General features: G+C 39.9%; 1 protein-coding gene across 6 annotated transcripts in view; it reads left to right on the forward strand.

Moving 5' to 3' along the window:
- Window positions 1–17,294, forward strand: part of GBF1 (golgi brefeldin A resistant guanine nucleotide exchange factor 1) — a 99,960-nt gene that overhangs the window by 49,626 nt on the left and 33,040 nt on the right. For 4 of the 6 annotated variants that reach the window (XM_021547877.3, XM_021547894.3, XM_021547886.3 and 1 more), the window contains exons 4-8: window positions 7,719–7,850; window positions 12,817–12,935; window positions 13,575–13,683; window positions 14,045–14,105; window positions 15,783–15,837. In XM_021547877.3, coding sequence (XP_021403552.2) covers window positions 7,719–7,850; window positions 12,817–12,935; window positions 13,575–13,683; window positions 14,045–14,105; window positions 15,783–15,837 — 476 coding nt within the window. Of the gene's footprint in view, window positions 1–7,718; window positions 7,851–12,816; window positions 12,936–13,574; window positions 13,684–14,044; window positions 14,106–15,782; window positions 15,838–17,219 lie in introns of all 6 variants that reach the window. The other 2 variants (XM_077784608.1, XM_077784607.1) reach the window with 1 other exon arrangement.

Raw genomic sequence — 17,294 nt, forward strand, 5'->3', positions numbered from 1 at the left:
GCATGGTGATTTTCTGCAAGAATCTTTTGAAACAGTTTCATCTGATTCTGAACTGACAAAAAGTGAAGCTTGCCCTCATTTTACTTGCCTGTTTTTAATGGGATGGTTTGTTTTTGTTGGAGTTTTTAAGTGGATGTTAAGCTTCAGTTACCTGTGAAAATTGTAAGCAGTTTAGCTTACTGAACTTCAAGAATGGGTAAAATCCCAAGTCAGTTTTTGGGGAGTCCCCAGTTTTTGGGGAGTTCAGTTTTCTGGAGTAGAATTAAGTGTCATTACAATTGGCATTAACAGTTTAGAGCTTTTGTCTGTTTGTAAAAGCCACAGAACTAGTGGTATATCCCAAAACCTATTAGAGGCTTAGATCAGCTGTATTACCCTATCTCCTTTCCCTCAGAGAAATCAGTCTCCCTGTAAGGGAGATAAAAAAACTATCTGAGCAGTTCTGAATTTGTTTATTTCTATCATATGTAAATAATGTTACTGTGAAATGTGCTAGCAAAATCAAGTGGTGCTCTAATGCTTATCCTCTACCATGATGTAGGAGGAAGGGTTTCCATGAAAACATGGATGGATTTGCATTGAAATTACCCTTATTACTCTTCACACTGGGAAAAGATACACTCATGAGAGAGCAGTTTGGAGATGGGAGGCTTTTACTATATAGATTCTTGATTTCTTGCCTTTCATCAGAATTAGTCATGTCCTTCCAGAGGTGTTCAGGTCATGGGATGGGAGGAAATAGGCTAGGATTTGTAGCAAGGTCTGGTCCTGATGACCTTCAACCTCACTGGGGTAAATTACCCTTCAGCTCACTTTAAGAGGTGTTCTTATTTTGAAGCAGTCTTTTGATTACAACCTCTGATCAGTATGTGTCAACCATAGCTCAGAAAAAAGTTTGTCAAGATATTCATCTCTCTGCTGTCTCCGCAGTCTAAGAAGTAAAAACAGAATTAAACAACTTCAACTCTTGAAATAACCTCAGCAGCCTTCATGACTGGCATTAGAAATTCAGCAAGCACTCATGTCTGTACTTTTAAGTCCATCCAAATAGAAACCATGGAAGTTTGCCTCCTGTGTAGTTCCATACTTCTGCTGATGGCATTTGCTTTCACTGTGATTGAAGTGAATATCTTCTGCTTCTTGTAATACCACTCTAGAACGGAATACTACAGCTGGCTGAAAAGCACATAAACTAACAGTAGAGACACAGCTGGAGTTTACTGCATAGTTTTGGCTGAAGATACTCTTAGCAAAGTTTCTGCTTATGAAAAAATGCCCAGGAAATTTTAATGGTCAGTCAGAGCAGCTGAATTTGAAGCACAACATCAGATGAAACTCCTTATAACTAATGGCACACACACTGGTGGCATTGTCAGTGCTTCTGCTTCATTGGTAGTTATAAAAAATTCCAGAGAAGACAGTATTTTAGTTGAGTTTATGTTGCCCTAACCAAAGGATGTGAGGAGTCAAATGCTCAGTATGCATTATGTCATGCTTCCCCAAAATAAAAATCTTAGTTCTGAGGGCTGCTTGAGATCTTGGCACTATGGAACAATCATTTGTTAAAGTCATGTTTAATGAAAGGGAGATAAACACATGAAGCTGGAGTGTGACAAATGAAAGCATTTGTGCCATTGTAATGAAATTAGGCAAACAGAACAGGCTTGACATCTCTGGGTTCCCCTTGTCAAACTGCATTTGTAATTCCAGCTTTGCATTCATGTGTGGCTGAGAATGGCACTGTTTCCCTCTTGGTTTGGTGTGTTGGGGCCCCTGAATGACCACTTTAATTCACAGGGCATTAGCTTTGAAGAGTATATTTTACAGACATGCTTAGAAAAGGATTGCAGTTAATTCATATTTCTCCTTCCTTGGCTTGAATATATTGATTTTTCAGCCTGTATTTATTGTATGCAAAGCTTTTGATACCATTTATTATAATGAAGTATTGATTTCAGAGATGCACAAAGCTTGCTTCCACATATCTCCACAGTATATATACTGTGTTGCACAATCCCCACAGTATTTATGTGTTTTAGAAACTAGGATGTAAGCTTCTCCTTAGCTGGCAGAATCCTGTTTTCTTTATCTATTAAAAGCTTAGCTTAGGTAAGACAATGATCTTGTGGGGAACCTGGTGAGTATATCCAGTGGCTTTTGATGACCTCTCGTTTATGAAGTTTAGCAGACATTGCCGTTTTTTTCAGGAAGGAGACCTGGAGCTTTCTGTCATAACGCTAGCGGCACTATACAGACTGTACAGGTGGCTGTCTGTTTTCCTTTCAAATCAGAAAATATCTACAAATGTGCCACCAACTGCACTGTGTTGCATGGGATGGTCTTGCAACAAACTTGCAAGAAAAAGAAGATGAGAGCAACTAAGACCCCCTTGTAGGGGAGGGATGGCAGAGATGTTTTGCTTGAAACACTGTCTGTACCAGGGCTGTGTGGAGCAGAACATACGCTCAGGAGCAGAGGGGTGTGGATCATCTGTATTGTAGCTTTTTTACACTTGTTATCCAGCATTAATTGGGCATTATTATCTGGGGTTAAATGTCATAATTGGAGTAAATTTGCTATCTGGAAGTCAGGGTATGTCTTTTAGCTCAGGTGCAGAGTGGCATGTGTTCCAGTCAGTCTGGAGAATTTGTTTTTGTAGTGATGAAAAACATGCTCTTCCTCTGTTTATCAGCTGTAGAGCTGCTGTAGTTGCAGTTCTGCCAGGGCACCTAGAACCAGTATGCATATACTGTTCTGTGCCTGTTACCTAGGGACTCTATGTAAAGCAAATTCAAGCTCTGAAGATTTTTAGAGGAACAAGTTACTATAATTCTGTTTGCTAATTTGTTAACTTCTAAATTAAACAGCTCATAATCACAGGAGTAACTTAAGAAAATGTCTCATTTCCCTGCAATCCTGCATTTTGACGTAGCTGAAGTTAAGCCAGTATTTATTTCAGCAGTTAAAATGCTTATGAAAATCCAGGAAGGTGACCACTCCATACTTTTAGACCATTTTAAAAGGCAAGTACAATTTTGTTCTTTTTCCTCGTAACATATTCAGTCTGACTTGCTGATACAGACTGCAGGGGCTTCTCATCCTTTGATTGAAAAGACAAAATGTTTTGGTGTTTGTTGGGTGAACTGAGAATCAAGTGCATGTCATGTAGTGTTTGCAGAAAATGGTTTTGAGGGTGACCCAGAAAGCACTTGCTGATACTTCAGTTTTCTGTGGCATGAACTGATTGAGCCCAGAGGCAAGAATCCGGAAAAGCTGGATTTCTGCCCTCTTACAGTGTCTTTTTCTCACCTTAAGAGCATGTCTCCTCGTTGTAGAGTTCAGTTTGCAAGCAGGGAATGTAATGCTGCATGCTCAAGGCATTGCTGTTGTCTGAGCGCGTGTGTGCTGGAGAGGTGCGTGGGATACAGCTCAGCCTTTCTGAAGGCTGGGCGTCAAAGGCCAACAGCTGCTGCATAAGAGGAGTCCAGGTCATGTGGTTTGGGTTGCAGTTGCTTGTCCTCGGGACAAATGATGTTGAAATAACTTGTCATAAACAATTTTTTCTTGTTCATTTACTCTGATTCAGAACGCATAGCCGATCCTGATAAGAGTCATTCAGGAGTGAAGAGTTGAACTGCCAGAGAAAGCAGCTTATTGTGAGCGTTTTAGATCAGGAATGTGCCAACAGTGTGCTAACAATAAGAAAACTTGTCCGAGGGGGACCTGCTCCTGCACTTCAGGAGAAAAGGGACGCCAGAGGTCTGATGCAGTTTGTTTGCTGAAGTGCCAGAATGGCTGTATGGGATTGCTGAAATGGGAGTTAGGTGCTTAAACATGAATTAGTTGATTAAATATCATTATAGACATGTGTGTCTAAGTGCAAATAATCCATGGGAAGAATGAAGGAAAGCACTGTGGTCTCAAAGGAATTGTGTCCTCATTAAAATTGCCAGCCTGAAGAGTTGGCTTTTTGATACATTACTTAAGATACTCTTTCCTATCTTCTCCATTTCCATGCACTGCTTTAAGCTAGCTGAGCATTTCTGAATGTTATGCTGATGCTGGTCTCCACTTGCTTCTCTGAAATTCTATTAGAAGGACCTGTCTGAAAAGAATAGGAAGTGCTTTCCAGCTGGTCCCCTAAGCAGACCAGAGTCTTCATTTAAGCCTAAGTAATGTTTCAATATAATTTTCCTCTGAGTAGATTTGAAAGGAAGGCTACTTGAAGGAGTCCCTTGTGAAATTTTGTTCTCTTTGTGGATAGTTATTCAGTGTTTCCTCTTGTAATACCCTTGGCTGAAGACACGTTTGCAGGTTTGGTGGGTTTTTGGATGGGTTTTTTGTTTGGTTGTTTTTTTTTTTCCCTGGAGCTGAAACTGGTTAATTAAGTAGAGAAACATCCTGTGTTTTATAGTTAAAACACTGATAAATGTCTCTTGCTAGAAAATATACTTGGAGAAATGTCTGTATAGGCAGTTCTCAATTCTCTCACTGGTTATAGATACCTCACTTGTAATGCCTGAACCTGAATGTGGCAGAAGAACCAGAGTTGCAAATTCAGAGCTACTTTTATTTTTTGGACTGTTGTTACAAACCTCAAGTATGTACTTAGAAACATTTAGTATGTGCCTTATATAGCCTTTGTTTTGCCACAAAGAATTATTAAAGTAATAAATGATTTTTTACATTTGCTGAGGTTCCTGGATATTTTCAGGAGAGCACAGGCTTGCTTTTACAGTTAGGTTGTGGCAAGCCTTCTATGGTGTCTCTTTAGTGAAGTTTTAACTTGTTGAGCAGAACAATTCCCTTTAAAGACTACGGTCTCACCTGACCAAAGTATTGTGAAGAGAATGCTGTTCACTTCCTACTGTTCTGTGCTCTAGATCAAACCTGAGCTGTAGTGGAAAAGCCTGAGAGGAGTGCACCTTGCAGTTGTAGCTATGATCCACAAGGGCTGGCCTGTTTGTTCTGGACACTGCCACCTTTGGTGTACAAGGCTAAGAAAACCTGTTGAGGAAAGAGCTTCTGAACTAACTTCATTGGCCTCAACAGGATTGAGTTAAAAGAAGATGATATATGTTTGATTTACTGGCCTGTTTGCAAAATTGTCACTGTGTTAAAAACCCAGTAACTTTAGTATGTTAGTGGATTTAAAAATTCAGGTGGCTTTAGTGACACTTTCAGATGCTGAACTTTCTTTAGCCCATGAAAGTAATCTGTTTCAAGACAGGATACAGCAAAAATATTTTCAGTATCAGTGTTTTTCTGCACTCCAAACTTCCTATTGAAGCGAAGAACCAGTACCAAGATTACGTTCTGCCTTGAAAAGGGAGCATCCTCAGTGCTTGCAAATGCTTCTGGAAAGAACTCATTGTAATGATTAACTGAATATTCCTCAGGTGTGAGCAATGAGATTGATATTTCATTGACAGATTCCACAATATATGCCTAAGTTAAATCCTAATTATGCTGTTTTGTGTATCCTAATTAAGCTGTTTTGTGCTCTTCATACAAGTTGTGAATTTCAGTTAAACTGCAGGGAAATCTGATCTTTAACAGCATTGAGATTTACAATTCTAATTGAAAGGAAAAACCTCATTCTCCCCCTACTCTTGTAAAGAAAATATCTATTTGTTGTCCCAAAAGATGTATTAATGGAGAGTGTAATGCCCTATATATCCTCTGCTACCAGGTGTGTCTTCATCATCTCATTCTATCGTGCAGTGATGTACAGCTGCTGAAGTCCCATTTTTCTTACTCATCCAGTGCAGCTTTTTCATCCTGGGACTCACTGGTGTGAATGAGGCTGGAGGAATTGGCAGGATTATAGTCTGGTCTGTAGAAAGGATCAGTTTTGGAAAAGAAGAAATTGAGTTTTGTTTCCTAGCAGTTTTACTTTATTTAATGCTGCCCAAGTGCTTGTAACCAGTCAACTGTTCTATAAAACACACTTAAATAAGCACTAATGTAAGCATATCTTATGATTATCTGGGTTTCCATGTGCTATTGAGAGGTGACACAATTGTAATGTTACACCAGCATATTATCTGACAAACTGGGGGAGTTGTTCTTAAGCCAAAAAGGTTGAATCATCATGTTCCTTTTAACCCCTCACAAGTGAGTGGTGCTGGTCTTATTTGAGCTGGTGGCTGAAATGTAAAAGATGGCATAATGATTCCCAAAGTCCCTTTTTAATTGCAGTTGTTCTTTAGTTAACAGCACTATGATATTCTTCTCTGTGCTCATAACTTTTAAAACATAAGCCCCTGTATAGTTTTTCCTCCTTTGTTTCCTTGCCATAATTTGACACAGTTATGTTAACATACTTTCTGGCAGACTTTTTTGCTTTGATACTTAAGGCTTCTCAATAGGAACTGTGATAAAATGGAATTTCACTTATCTCAGAATAAGGGGCTTGGATTTTTTCCCCCTCAGCAAAATAATTGAATTATGTTGGTAGATAGAAAAGCAGCTTGTCTAAGGATTTAGGAATTGCAGTCTTTTTTCTCCCTGCCTCAAGGAAGCTCATATGACAGATAAGTTCAATATTTGATTATTTGATTAAGGCTATAAATGCCAGTGATCCTGTGACACTATTAGCCATTAGACTCGTTAACTTTTATTAGGAATAAAAGGTATATTTCAGCAAGTTGAGCCAAGTGTTGTACTTTAATAATTTTGAGACCAGAAATGTTTAAGTTACTTTTAACGCATTCTTCTGTGCCTCTGTACTAGCTGTGTTGTGGTTGCATTCACCTGCTTTTTAATGCTTTTTCTCCTAAATCCCCCTCAGGGCTCCTCTTATCTTGATTCCTCCTGTTTTATTTGGTTGGGCTTGATTTTTGTTTTGTTTTGGGTTTTTGTTTGTTTTTCTTGGTCAATTTCTCTAGTTCTGGTTATTCTCTTCTGTATTTCTATATTTCTTTTCCATTCCCAAAGCGTCTCTTGATCATCTTGGAAAGTTCAAGAAGCTTGTTAGTTGTTTTTTCTCCAGCTCAATAGCTCAGTGCCTTCTTGTACTGCAGCTTTAGAGGGAATCTGTCCTGGCCAAAGCAGCAAGTAGAGGAGTGCCCTTTTTAATTGTTTGGTTGAGAGGCTTATACAGTTACTTGGAGAGCAAGACAGAAGAGTTTTAAAGTTAGGCTATCTTGTGAGGTTTTCCTGTCTTTGCCAAACAAACATTTACTGTTGCAGAAATGCAATTTGTATTCAGACAAAGAGCTGCGAGAGGTCCAGTGAACCTGGTTGTACATTTGTACTTTGCATGTCATAAGTGTAGGGTTTTATCTGTAGTAGGATGTTACAGGGGTGGCAGAAGGTGGGACAGAGTCTATATGGGTTCACACAGTTCCAAGAGTATTAGGAAAATACAGCTACATCTGCCAGTGAATTAAAGCATAAATTTAGGCAGCAGTGGCCTCTGTGGCGTTTACAGAGTGTTCCTTCAATCAGATCCTAGAAGGCTCCAGAAAGCTGTTTTGAAGATTGCAAGAAAGTGAACTTTACAAAAGCATTGCATTTAAAATATGCATATATATCTGTGTGTGTGTTTGTGTGTGTGTATATGTGAAAGCAACTGTGACCTTCCCACCAGCCTTCTAAAACTAACCTAGAACAGTCTTTCTTCCCTCTGAGATGAAACTTGCTGCATATTCTTAAAGAGAAAATTAATCCTAATGAATCAAGTCTGTCTTTTAAAAATTATTTTTATTTTACAGAGCTATCTGAAATTGAACCTAATGTGTTTCTTCGGCCTTTTCTGGAAGTAATCCGTTCTGAAGACACTACAGGCCCCATAACTGGATTGGCACTCACCTCTGTGAATAAGTTCCTCTCATATGCACTAATAGGTATGTTATGTGACTTCTTGGGATTTACCAAAATGCCAGCCAAATGCATCTCTGTGAGCTATGTCTTTGGCCAGGATACATGCTTGCAGTCTTAATGTGGAGATTAGAAAATTGTCATTAACACTGGGGAAATCAGCATCTGCAGTTTCTTAATATCTTACTGGCTGATCTTTCGTGGCGCTGCAGCCGTGTCTGGAGACAGAGCCAAAGCCTCTGCTCTGACTGCTGTGTGTGCTTAGGGCCTGCTGCAGGACTGTGCTGATCACCAGCTGCCTTTTAATGCCCTCCAAGCAAAAGGGCTGGGTGGGGAAGAATATCAGCTCAGATTACAATGTTGTAACATGTAGAAATACAATAGGATTTATTTAGTTTTGTGGACTAATATTTCTGCTCTAGAGTGATGATGATTTTTTGCTCAGTCCCATACCTTGTCCAGTGGTGTGCTAGTACTCTTCACGTTCCACAATTTCATGGCAGAGACTATTGCTGCTGATCAAACTTTCAAATTTGCACATTTTTCTTTGTATCTGTGAAAGACTAATAATGTGCATGTGGTCAGTTCCCGTGGCTCAGCTGGCTTGTAACTCACTAGCTGGCTTTCTGTCTGTTATCAATGTGTCATCCTGTTGTTAGTGGCACTCGATTTTTCTCTCTAAGTTCAGTTAGTACTTTGTGATCATACCTGTGCGAATTACAAAACCTGTTACCCGTGTTTGTTTATACACAGTCTCACTTATGGAAAATAATTTTATCAGTCTTCCTTCCCCCTGAATTCAGACCTCTCAGTACTTTTTCTCCTTTGCATTGTAAGGCAACACTTTGAATTTTTTGTTGTTTTAAATATTTAGTTCTTTGGAGATAGCATGAAGGCAGAGAAAGAAAGGGCTTTACATCAGTGCAAATCACTTTTGCAGGAAAGACACAAAACTAAAATGAGCAAAAATAGAGACTTGAAGGAAAAAAGATTGAAATGTTGGATGAAAATCTACTGTATGAAGACTTCAGTTAGTGCATAGTATTTGATATCATTAAGTACAAAAATATAACTAGAATGATGCAATAATGACTTAAGTTCCTAGGGCAATAAAGAAATCTTAAAAAATAAGTCTGTAAAACATGTCCCCCTGAAGAATTAAGCAATAATGCAAACTATGACTTCCAGCATTACGGTATGGACTCTTCTTTTGGGCTTTTATGATCTGTATCACATGTCCAGGCAAATGTCTGCACAGGCAACTGATGCTTGTTTTGAGGCAGCAACAGGAAAAAATGGAGTTTAGAATTTCCCTAGCTTTTCTCTAGCTACCTATTGTTTAGAATATTAAATGTGTCACTTCAACAAGAGTGCATCCCTGTAACTGTTGGTGATTTTGTGTCTTTGCAGTAGGCAGTGGGAAGACTCTCTGCCTGGCTCTTTTTCTGGGGCATAACCTGTAATCTAAGACCCTCGTTGTTGCTTCAGGTGACATTCAAAGCAGCCTTGTCCTTTGTGCTGCTCTAGATACCAGTTAGGCTGGGATTAGTGGTGCTGGCTGAACATCTGGCAAGGTTGTGTTGTTAAATGAAAGCTTTTTGGTATTATAATTTCTTTTTGTAATATGAGACTAAAGGTAGTCTAAAGACTGCTTGCCTAAACATAGGAAATGCTTAAAACTCTTCTTAATGTACAAATCTGTTTCAAACTATACAGAACAAGAGAGAAGAATGCTGGCATAACCATGGCAGGGAAATTGCAGTGTGGCAGATATTATAGTGTGTTTTGGGGCTGCATAATGACAGATGAAGCCAGCACGTTTTAAAAAAGTGATGTTAGCTTTGTCTGTTCTGTGAGTGGCTGGTTTCTGCTGTACACACTGAGTTGAAAACCAGGGTGCAATGAAAGGGCCAAACTCCTCTGATAAATATCTTTGTTTAAAATTGCTTTCTTTTCCAAAGTATTTTATTGCTAATCCTTGTGCAGTCTTACTGTTTTTTTATTCTGTCACATGTCAGAAGGTGGTTATCTGTCTCCTTTTTAGGCCAGTATTTCTGAGGGGTATGTTTTAAAACCAGTTAGATAGGAATAATTCTTAAGTAGAGTTTAAGACTTGTGATCTCTGGTAGTTTGAATTGCAAATTCACTAATGGTATAGCATCCAATCACAGCTCAGATAAAATGGATATTCACCATGTATGTGTTACAGCAGGAATAGTTAGCATTACAGTGATTATCTTCTGCTCTAAATACTTCTACAATTTAGTTGATAAATTACACAATAAGTTTTAAAGTACTAGAAAACTGTGTGGTAATACTAAACTCCCATTGATAAATCCCTGAGATTAGTTATTTCCTTGCTCAGCAGTTTTGCAGTAGCTAGTGAGCTGTCAGCCTACTGGATGAGCTTAAACCTTAGCTATAGGAAAACTAGTGGCTAAATTTCAGAATTGAGCTTTTCTGTATTTCCCTCAGAAAAAGTATGTGCTCTTTTTGTTGTCCACTGCAGCTTCAGGCTCCATTTCTAAAGTTAGCTTACTCTGATGTTCCTGGAAACTACGTATCTGTAAGTAAGTAGCTGTTGCTCAGCTTCCAGTGAGAGGACTTGCTGTTTATGGAGTTTAAGGCTTTTTCTCCCCTCCACCTTTTCTCTCTCCTTAGTTATTTATTTTAGTTCCATTAAAGGTGTTACTGAGCAGGCTTCTGGCTTTCCTGAATTCCCTCTGGTTAAGAGCCTGGATTTTTTGATTTCTGTTTGTTCTTTTGCACACCTGTTGTAAGACTGCACCCAATATGGAATGTGTGTATCTAGATGGGGTGTCTAGATCTTTGCATTGTAGAAGGCAATTTTCAAACTGTTATTGTACTCAGTCAAACTTCTTGTTAGTGATTCTGAGCAGGCATCGATACATCTTTCTGTACTGTTTTCTCACAAGGGAGCAAAGATTTTTGTCTGTATCTTGTTTCTGCAAAGTAGAAGCATCTGTGCTTTTAATTGAACTCAAGAGGCTTTATAAATTGACCTGAATTTGTAGTGCTGTTCCAGGGAGCCAGAACTGAAGTAGTCAGGCGTGATGTGTGTTGGGAGAGAGGTGTTGAAGGTAGGGGCTAGAACAGCAAAGCAGTACTCGCAGATCTGTTAAAGAAGCATGTGCACAACTTGCTTGCATTTCCTTTTCACACAGACTGTTTATCCATATCTATGATTAAATATATCCCTAAGACTAGAGTAACTCACATCTCCTGGAAAAGGTGACAATGAAGTGAATCTGTGTGTGCTGCCTGTGGGAGCCTTTTCTGCAACAAGTTGCTTTTTTGTCTTGATTCCCACTGGGCTGCTTTCCACTGTGGTAGTTGAGGTTGGTTAACAGTAATGCTAATGTAGGCGCTGGCATTGTAACACCACTGGTCTTTGCCTAATTTAATTAAGACAATTCAGAATGAGCCTACATCACCTTTGGTGATTTATGCTATTACCTCCATGAATAAGACTACATGACTCACCAACCTATGACTGATTTTATTGCCTCTGGTAGAAGAGTAGTAGCTTCTCACTGGATTGTAAGCCATTATTGAAGGTATGTGGAGGACTGCTTTGGCAGCCAGGCCTCTTACCTAATGCTTCCAGTTTTGTATCCTGTTGTGTGCTGCTGCTAAACTGAGTGAAAAATGACCAAGTGGTTTTAGAACAGCCTTCTTAAAAGTTCAGTGAAGTTTGGTAAGCCAGGAGAGGAACTCGCTCTAAACTATGCAAGATTTCTCTCTGTGTGTGTGTGTGTGTGTGAACAATGTCAAAAGTAAGCAAGCTCCATTATTAAAAGGGATGTGTAAGAGGAGACAATGGCAAAGTGCTGTTCCTGTGCAGATTTATGTGACTCTAAGATATGCTGGTGCCATTTCAGTTTTATGAAACTATGAGAAATTTCTTACCCTGCAGCCGCTCAGGGTAGGAGTGCGGTAGAGGCTGCTGTCTCTGGTCCACAATAAGGGCAGCTTTCTTTAGTACCAAGGACTTAGAGCCCTTCCTAGATGTGAACATTACTGGAGTCAAAGAGGGCATCTGCAAAGCTTTTACAAGGTCTTGCTTGGTTCCTCTGTCAGCATTGTTGCTGGAGTTCAAGAGGCCCCATAGCCAATTAATGAGGTATTAAGCAATGTTTAGGTTGTCTCCTTCCTTTCCTAATGACTGTTTAGGTAGAAGGGTATCAAGATTCTTGCCCAGTGCCATATTGTCTAAGTGAGAATGAAATCAAAGCCAGAGGCAGCTTTTCTGAAGCCACTGTAATGTAGCACAAGATACGGTTACTAGCAACAATCTCATCCTAAACATTCTCTCAACTGCACCATTGTTTCTAGCTGCAAAAGACTGAAATGGAGAGAAGGAGCCTTGATGAATGATTGGAGTGGGACGCCTGCAACTCTGATATCTAAACTGTGATTGTGTCTGTCTGCTGTTTTCTCTGGGGAAAGCTACTGGTCTGTTCCTTCCCAGCTCTCATTCCTTGAGAGGGATGTAGAACAAGAGACAATTTTCCCTTCTCAATTTAGTGGAACCTGTTTGGCATTTTCTTCTCATGAGAGTAAATTTTAGGTTCCCTGTGTTTAAGAGCTGTTTTTTCTTTATTCCCAAGGAGGGCCTGAATGCATTTAATAGCTGATTGTGCTATACTGTAGGGGACAGGACACGGTCTTAGAAGTTAACTTCTAAAGCATAGAGAACCATTAACAATGGAATTGCAATTATTTTCTTTGTCAATTTTTATTTTTTTGCGACTATAAGTAGATTCTTGATACATCTTCTGAAAGCTCCCAGCTATAAATCCCTTCTATTAGTGGAAGGTGAGTTATGTTCTTGTTGGGTCAACTCAGTGCAAATCACATAAATTGAGGGAGCTGAAGGTCACACAATATCTCCATGTAGATGTCTCCCCGCAGAGGTGGTAGACTGTAGATGGCTGTTCCCTGACATATCTCTTTTATTCTGTTATTCAGATCCCAGCCATGAGGGCACAGCAGAGGGGATGGAGAATATGGCAGATGCTGTCACTCATGCTCGATTCGTGGGCACAGATCATGCGAGCGATGAGGTTGTCTTGATGAAAATCCTACAGGTAAGAGGAGAGAAATGGTAATTACCATAATGGTTGCTGCCTGTTGTGGAACATATCCTGTTACATAGAGATGAAGAGGAGGGAGCAATGTTTTGACTCTGCAGGAGCTTAGTGACAGACTTTATTTTTAAACAAATGGCTCATATACCTGTGGTAAAAGCTTTTCCAAATGAAAATAGTTAAAAGCTTAAATTATTTTTAAATTATGAACTTGATAATGTGGTAGTGTTGATAATCCTACCTTGTGCATGGGATGTGTTGGGGGGGTTAATTAAAAATATGGAGGTCTCAGATTTATTTTTGAGAAAAGTTTTTTGTAGAGACAAAACTACGGACTGTGTACCTCTTTGGTCTGTGTACTTCTGAGCAGATATCTAGTTTCTGAATTTAAATACTGGGTAGCATGCAGTGTATCAGACCTCTTTGTGAAGTGGGTCAGGAGATCATTCGTGTCTCCTAATTGGCTTCTTGAGCACAGCATTCAGTTTAAAATTACTCCAGAAGAAGCCTCCTTAGGTTTTCTGCTCATGGCAGTCTTTCTTGAGGAAACCAACCTCCTCTTGGGAATGCATGCATCATTGCAGTGTGGTACATGTGGGTTCATTGCAGTGTGGTACATGTGGGTGCTGTTCTTTGCAGGTGTTGAGGACGTTGCTGCTCACCCCAGTGGGAGCCCACCTCACCAATGAGTCGGTGTGTGAGATCATGCAGTCCTGTTTCCGCATATGCTTCGAAATGAGGCTCAGTGGTAGGTTTGTTCATACTTCTGCTGTTAAGAAATTGATCAGGCTTCCTCAGCATTAACTAGTTCTGTTGTAGAGCATGCATTCATGGAAAGCTGCTGAGCTTTATATTATTGTGTCTTTCTACAACTTCATGGAAGGTTTGTTGGGCGTTCGCTGTGTAAGTTTGGACTGCTCTTTTCCCCAGCTGTGTAGCGCCACCGTGTGATGCCGTGGCCGTTTGCAGTAACGCGGGGTTGGAGCTGGTTTTAATAAATTTGCCGTAATCTCTGTAAACAAGACTCGGAGGGGAGTCTGCTTGAAGAAGCCTCTTGATAATATCACACTGAGTAATGACACCTGTGTTATTTGTTTTTGTCTTCGCAGAGTTATTGAGAAAATCTGCAGAGCACACTCTGGTCGACATGGTGCAGCTGCTCTTCACAAGGTAAACCTGCTTGTGTTTGCCTCAGCATTGCCGAGATGGCCCTCTAAGGACAGAAAGATTCCACACTTCCACTTAAGGGCCCTCAGAAAAATCATCCAAAATGGTCATTATTTAGAGGTGGAAGGGGATGAAGGATTTGGCACTTTTCTCTAGGGCTGACCCTGTCAGACTGCAGGGAGACAGAGGTAGGGAAGGTTGCCTGGTTTAAAGTGTCCTTTGAGGAGAGATGGACAGCCAAGTAATGAAGAGCTTTAGGATAGAGAACCAGTTTCAGGACAGAGAATGCAAACTTCACTGAAAAAAAGGTGCTCTAAAAAATATAGCTCTCTTTAGCGGAGAGAACAGAAGTGGTGTTGAATACCCACACACTGATTTCTAGCTGAGAGCTTTGACCTCACACATCAAAAAACATTTAAAACTCTTGAAATCGTATGTCTTGGACAAACATTCTGCCCTTTTCAGCACCCTTTAGGTAATCAAGATGACTTCTTTAAAACTCAGGTAAGTTAATTAACTGGAAAACTGTTTCTCCAAATAGTGAAGTAATCATAGACTTTCTCTGGGTATTGTAAGAAGGAAATTTTTGCAGGTACATATATACTTTTAGTAGAAAAATATTTTGGTAAAACTGACAGCTTATGAAACACAGTTGCATCATATTTTTTTTCCCCATTGTCACACAGTTCCAATGGGATCTCAGTTTTCTTCTCTGTGTGCCCTGCATTGTGCACTGGATGAATGTTTGGCATAGGCAGAATCAATCTCCTCAAAGAGGAGAAACCACGTTACTTTTACTCCAAATGCATATGTGAATTTTACTTGGTGCTTTTTCATTTCTTACTGTGTAATCCTCTCTTCTGTCCTTCTTGATAAGACTCGGAGACACCATCACCATCTGTACCTGTGAACATTGGGTTAGAGATGCAAAGCAAAGACAGCAACTGCAGGGGTGATTTGGGCATCTTGTTTTCCAGAAAAAGAAACAGCCAAAGCTGTGCTCTAAAGCTTTTATACCCTCATCAAGTAAAGACAGAATTGTAGTAAAGAAACAATAAAGAAGAGGGAACAAGGTGTGTGGAATTGTAGAGCTGTACATGCTGTCATTTGGTAGCACAGGTAAGAGCAGTCTACCTCATTCCAAGATGGGAACTGCTTATCTCCAAAGATTCAACTTAATGTACATCTGCTGCCCTCCATAGCTGTGTTTATATGTTGCAGAACACAGGATAACTGCTGAGGTTTCTACACATTCAAAGAGAGGAATTGCCATGACTAGTAATAACAGGTACACTGCAAGAATCCTGGTGTGGATGGCACTGACTCAGCAGCTGTTTTTAGCAGCTTTAGAGAAACCTATTGTGAACAAGTGTAAATAGTGCACTGCTGAAAACATACACTGAAGGAAAATAAATGGTCTTTACATGGCAGGAAAACCAATATAGAAAAACAGCCATTAGCAGTAATAGCGTGCACAGCACCTCTCATCTGTATTTGTGGGGGTTCTTTTCCTTGGCAGATTTTGGCAGGAAAAGAAATTAGGAGAGTCTTTCTTTGTGAAGAAAACCTAATTTGGGTTTTCTAGTACCTGCAGCATAACTGGGAAGACCAGGCTGTTTATTTCCCCTTCTTGTTAATCCATATAAGCTTATGTGTTTTGGCTTGCTCTTTGTATTTCAGGTTGCCTCAGTTTAAAGAAGAGCCTAAAAGCTACATGGGAACGAACATGAAGAAGGTAAGACTCAGCACTGTGTTGACTGTTCCGCTCCTGTCTTTGGCTTGCGCTCATTTCTATTTTGTTTTCACACTTGTATTTCTTCGTTTCTACAAGTCCCAGTTCACTGAAAGAGCATGTTTAACCACATAAATGGACATAGATTCATTAATTCTGTGGGATTAAGTCCAGATAGTCCAGTGGCAAGTCTTTTTAATGACACTGCTGCCTAAGTGAGACAGTCTGGATTCTGGCAACAGCCATCAGTGCTGTGGGCTAGAAAACCCCAGCAAGTTCTGGGACCTGATGGTGTCATTGTCTGGTTATCTGCTGTCTTCTGCTCTCTCTCCAGCTTCTTTTTCTTCATTCTTTATTCACTAAAGTTCCTCCTGTGTGGAAGGAAAACTTTTTGAGGCTGGTGAAACAGCATGAAAGCATGAAATTGGCTTTTATAGAAAAAGCTGTGGTCACTTATAGAAGGGACAGCATTCTGTGGTGAGCACCTTAGTTCACATGATCAATGCCATCTCTATTGGCAGCCAAATCAAAGTCGACTTTTCTTTATCTCCTTTTCCCTAAACTTACAGTTTTCTGAGGGTGGAAGTTCTGTATTTGTTCAACGCCACCATCTTGATCAATACAGTGAGGTTTTTAGTAGCTGGATTCAGTATTTCAAATACCATTTTGTGACCTTATATGATTATTAATGTAGTAATTTCTTAATGAACTGAGATCCTAGTGAGGAACCCACATATACTTCTTTATCTTCCGTATGAAGAATGTCAATAATGATAATAGATTCTGTTGTTGAGAGCAGTAGGATGGTGAAAAGTGCTAGAGAAGAAATAACCAGCGTTCAACTTAATGCTGAGTACACAGTTTATAGCTTCCACTCTGTTTTTATTTCAATGAGTTGAGAAAAGGGACAGCTTAGGGTAAGCATGCATTTCAGAGCCATTATAGAAGTGTTGAGTGAACGAATGCTTGGTTGTAGGAATCTGAAACCTAGTAAAGCTTAGGGCTTTACTTCTTGTATGGTAAAATAATGACTGGTTGTTTCCCTTGCTGTGGGAGAAGTCACAGGATTTGTGATGATGGTAGGCTGGTGTATGGAAAGCTAAAAGAGATCAGGCTAATGTACAGCAGATATCAAGGCTTGTATGTGTACAGAAGGTGTAGAGTGAAGGTGACTGAATTTAGGAAGGCTGCCCTTACCAAGTGATGGCTGCTCTCCCCTTGATTAAGTGATGCTCTGTCTCGTGTCTGCTCTGTTCAGTTACCCTGTACTGTCCCTTTGCAGTGCATGCCAGGAGTGTGCCCTGCAGCCTTGCACTTGCCAGGTTATTCTTCTCTTTGGGTTTATTTTGCTTTGTTTAAACCATGCATTTGCCTATCTTTCACAGATTTCTTCAGGTCTCCTCAACAAACTGGAGCTAAGTAGTGGGGAACAGCCCAAAGCCCTGAACCAGTTAGAGAGG

This window comes from Lonchura striata, chromosome 7 (assembly GCF_046129695.1).
Source record: "Lonchura striata isolate bLonStr1 chromosome 7, bLonStr1.mat, whole genome shotgun sequence".
NCBI classification, from domain to species: domain Eukaryota; kingdom Metazoa; phylum Chordata; class Aves; order Passeriformes; family Estrildidae; genus Lonchura; species Lonchura striata.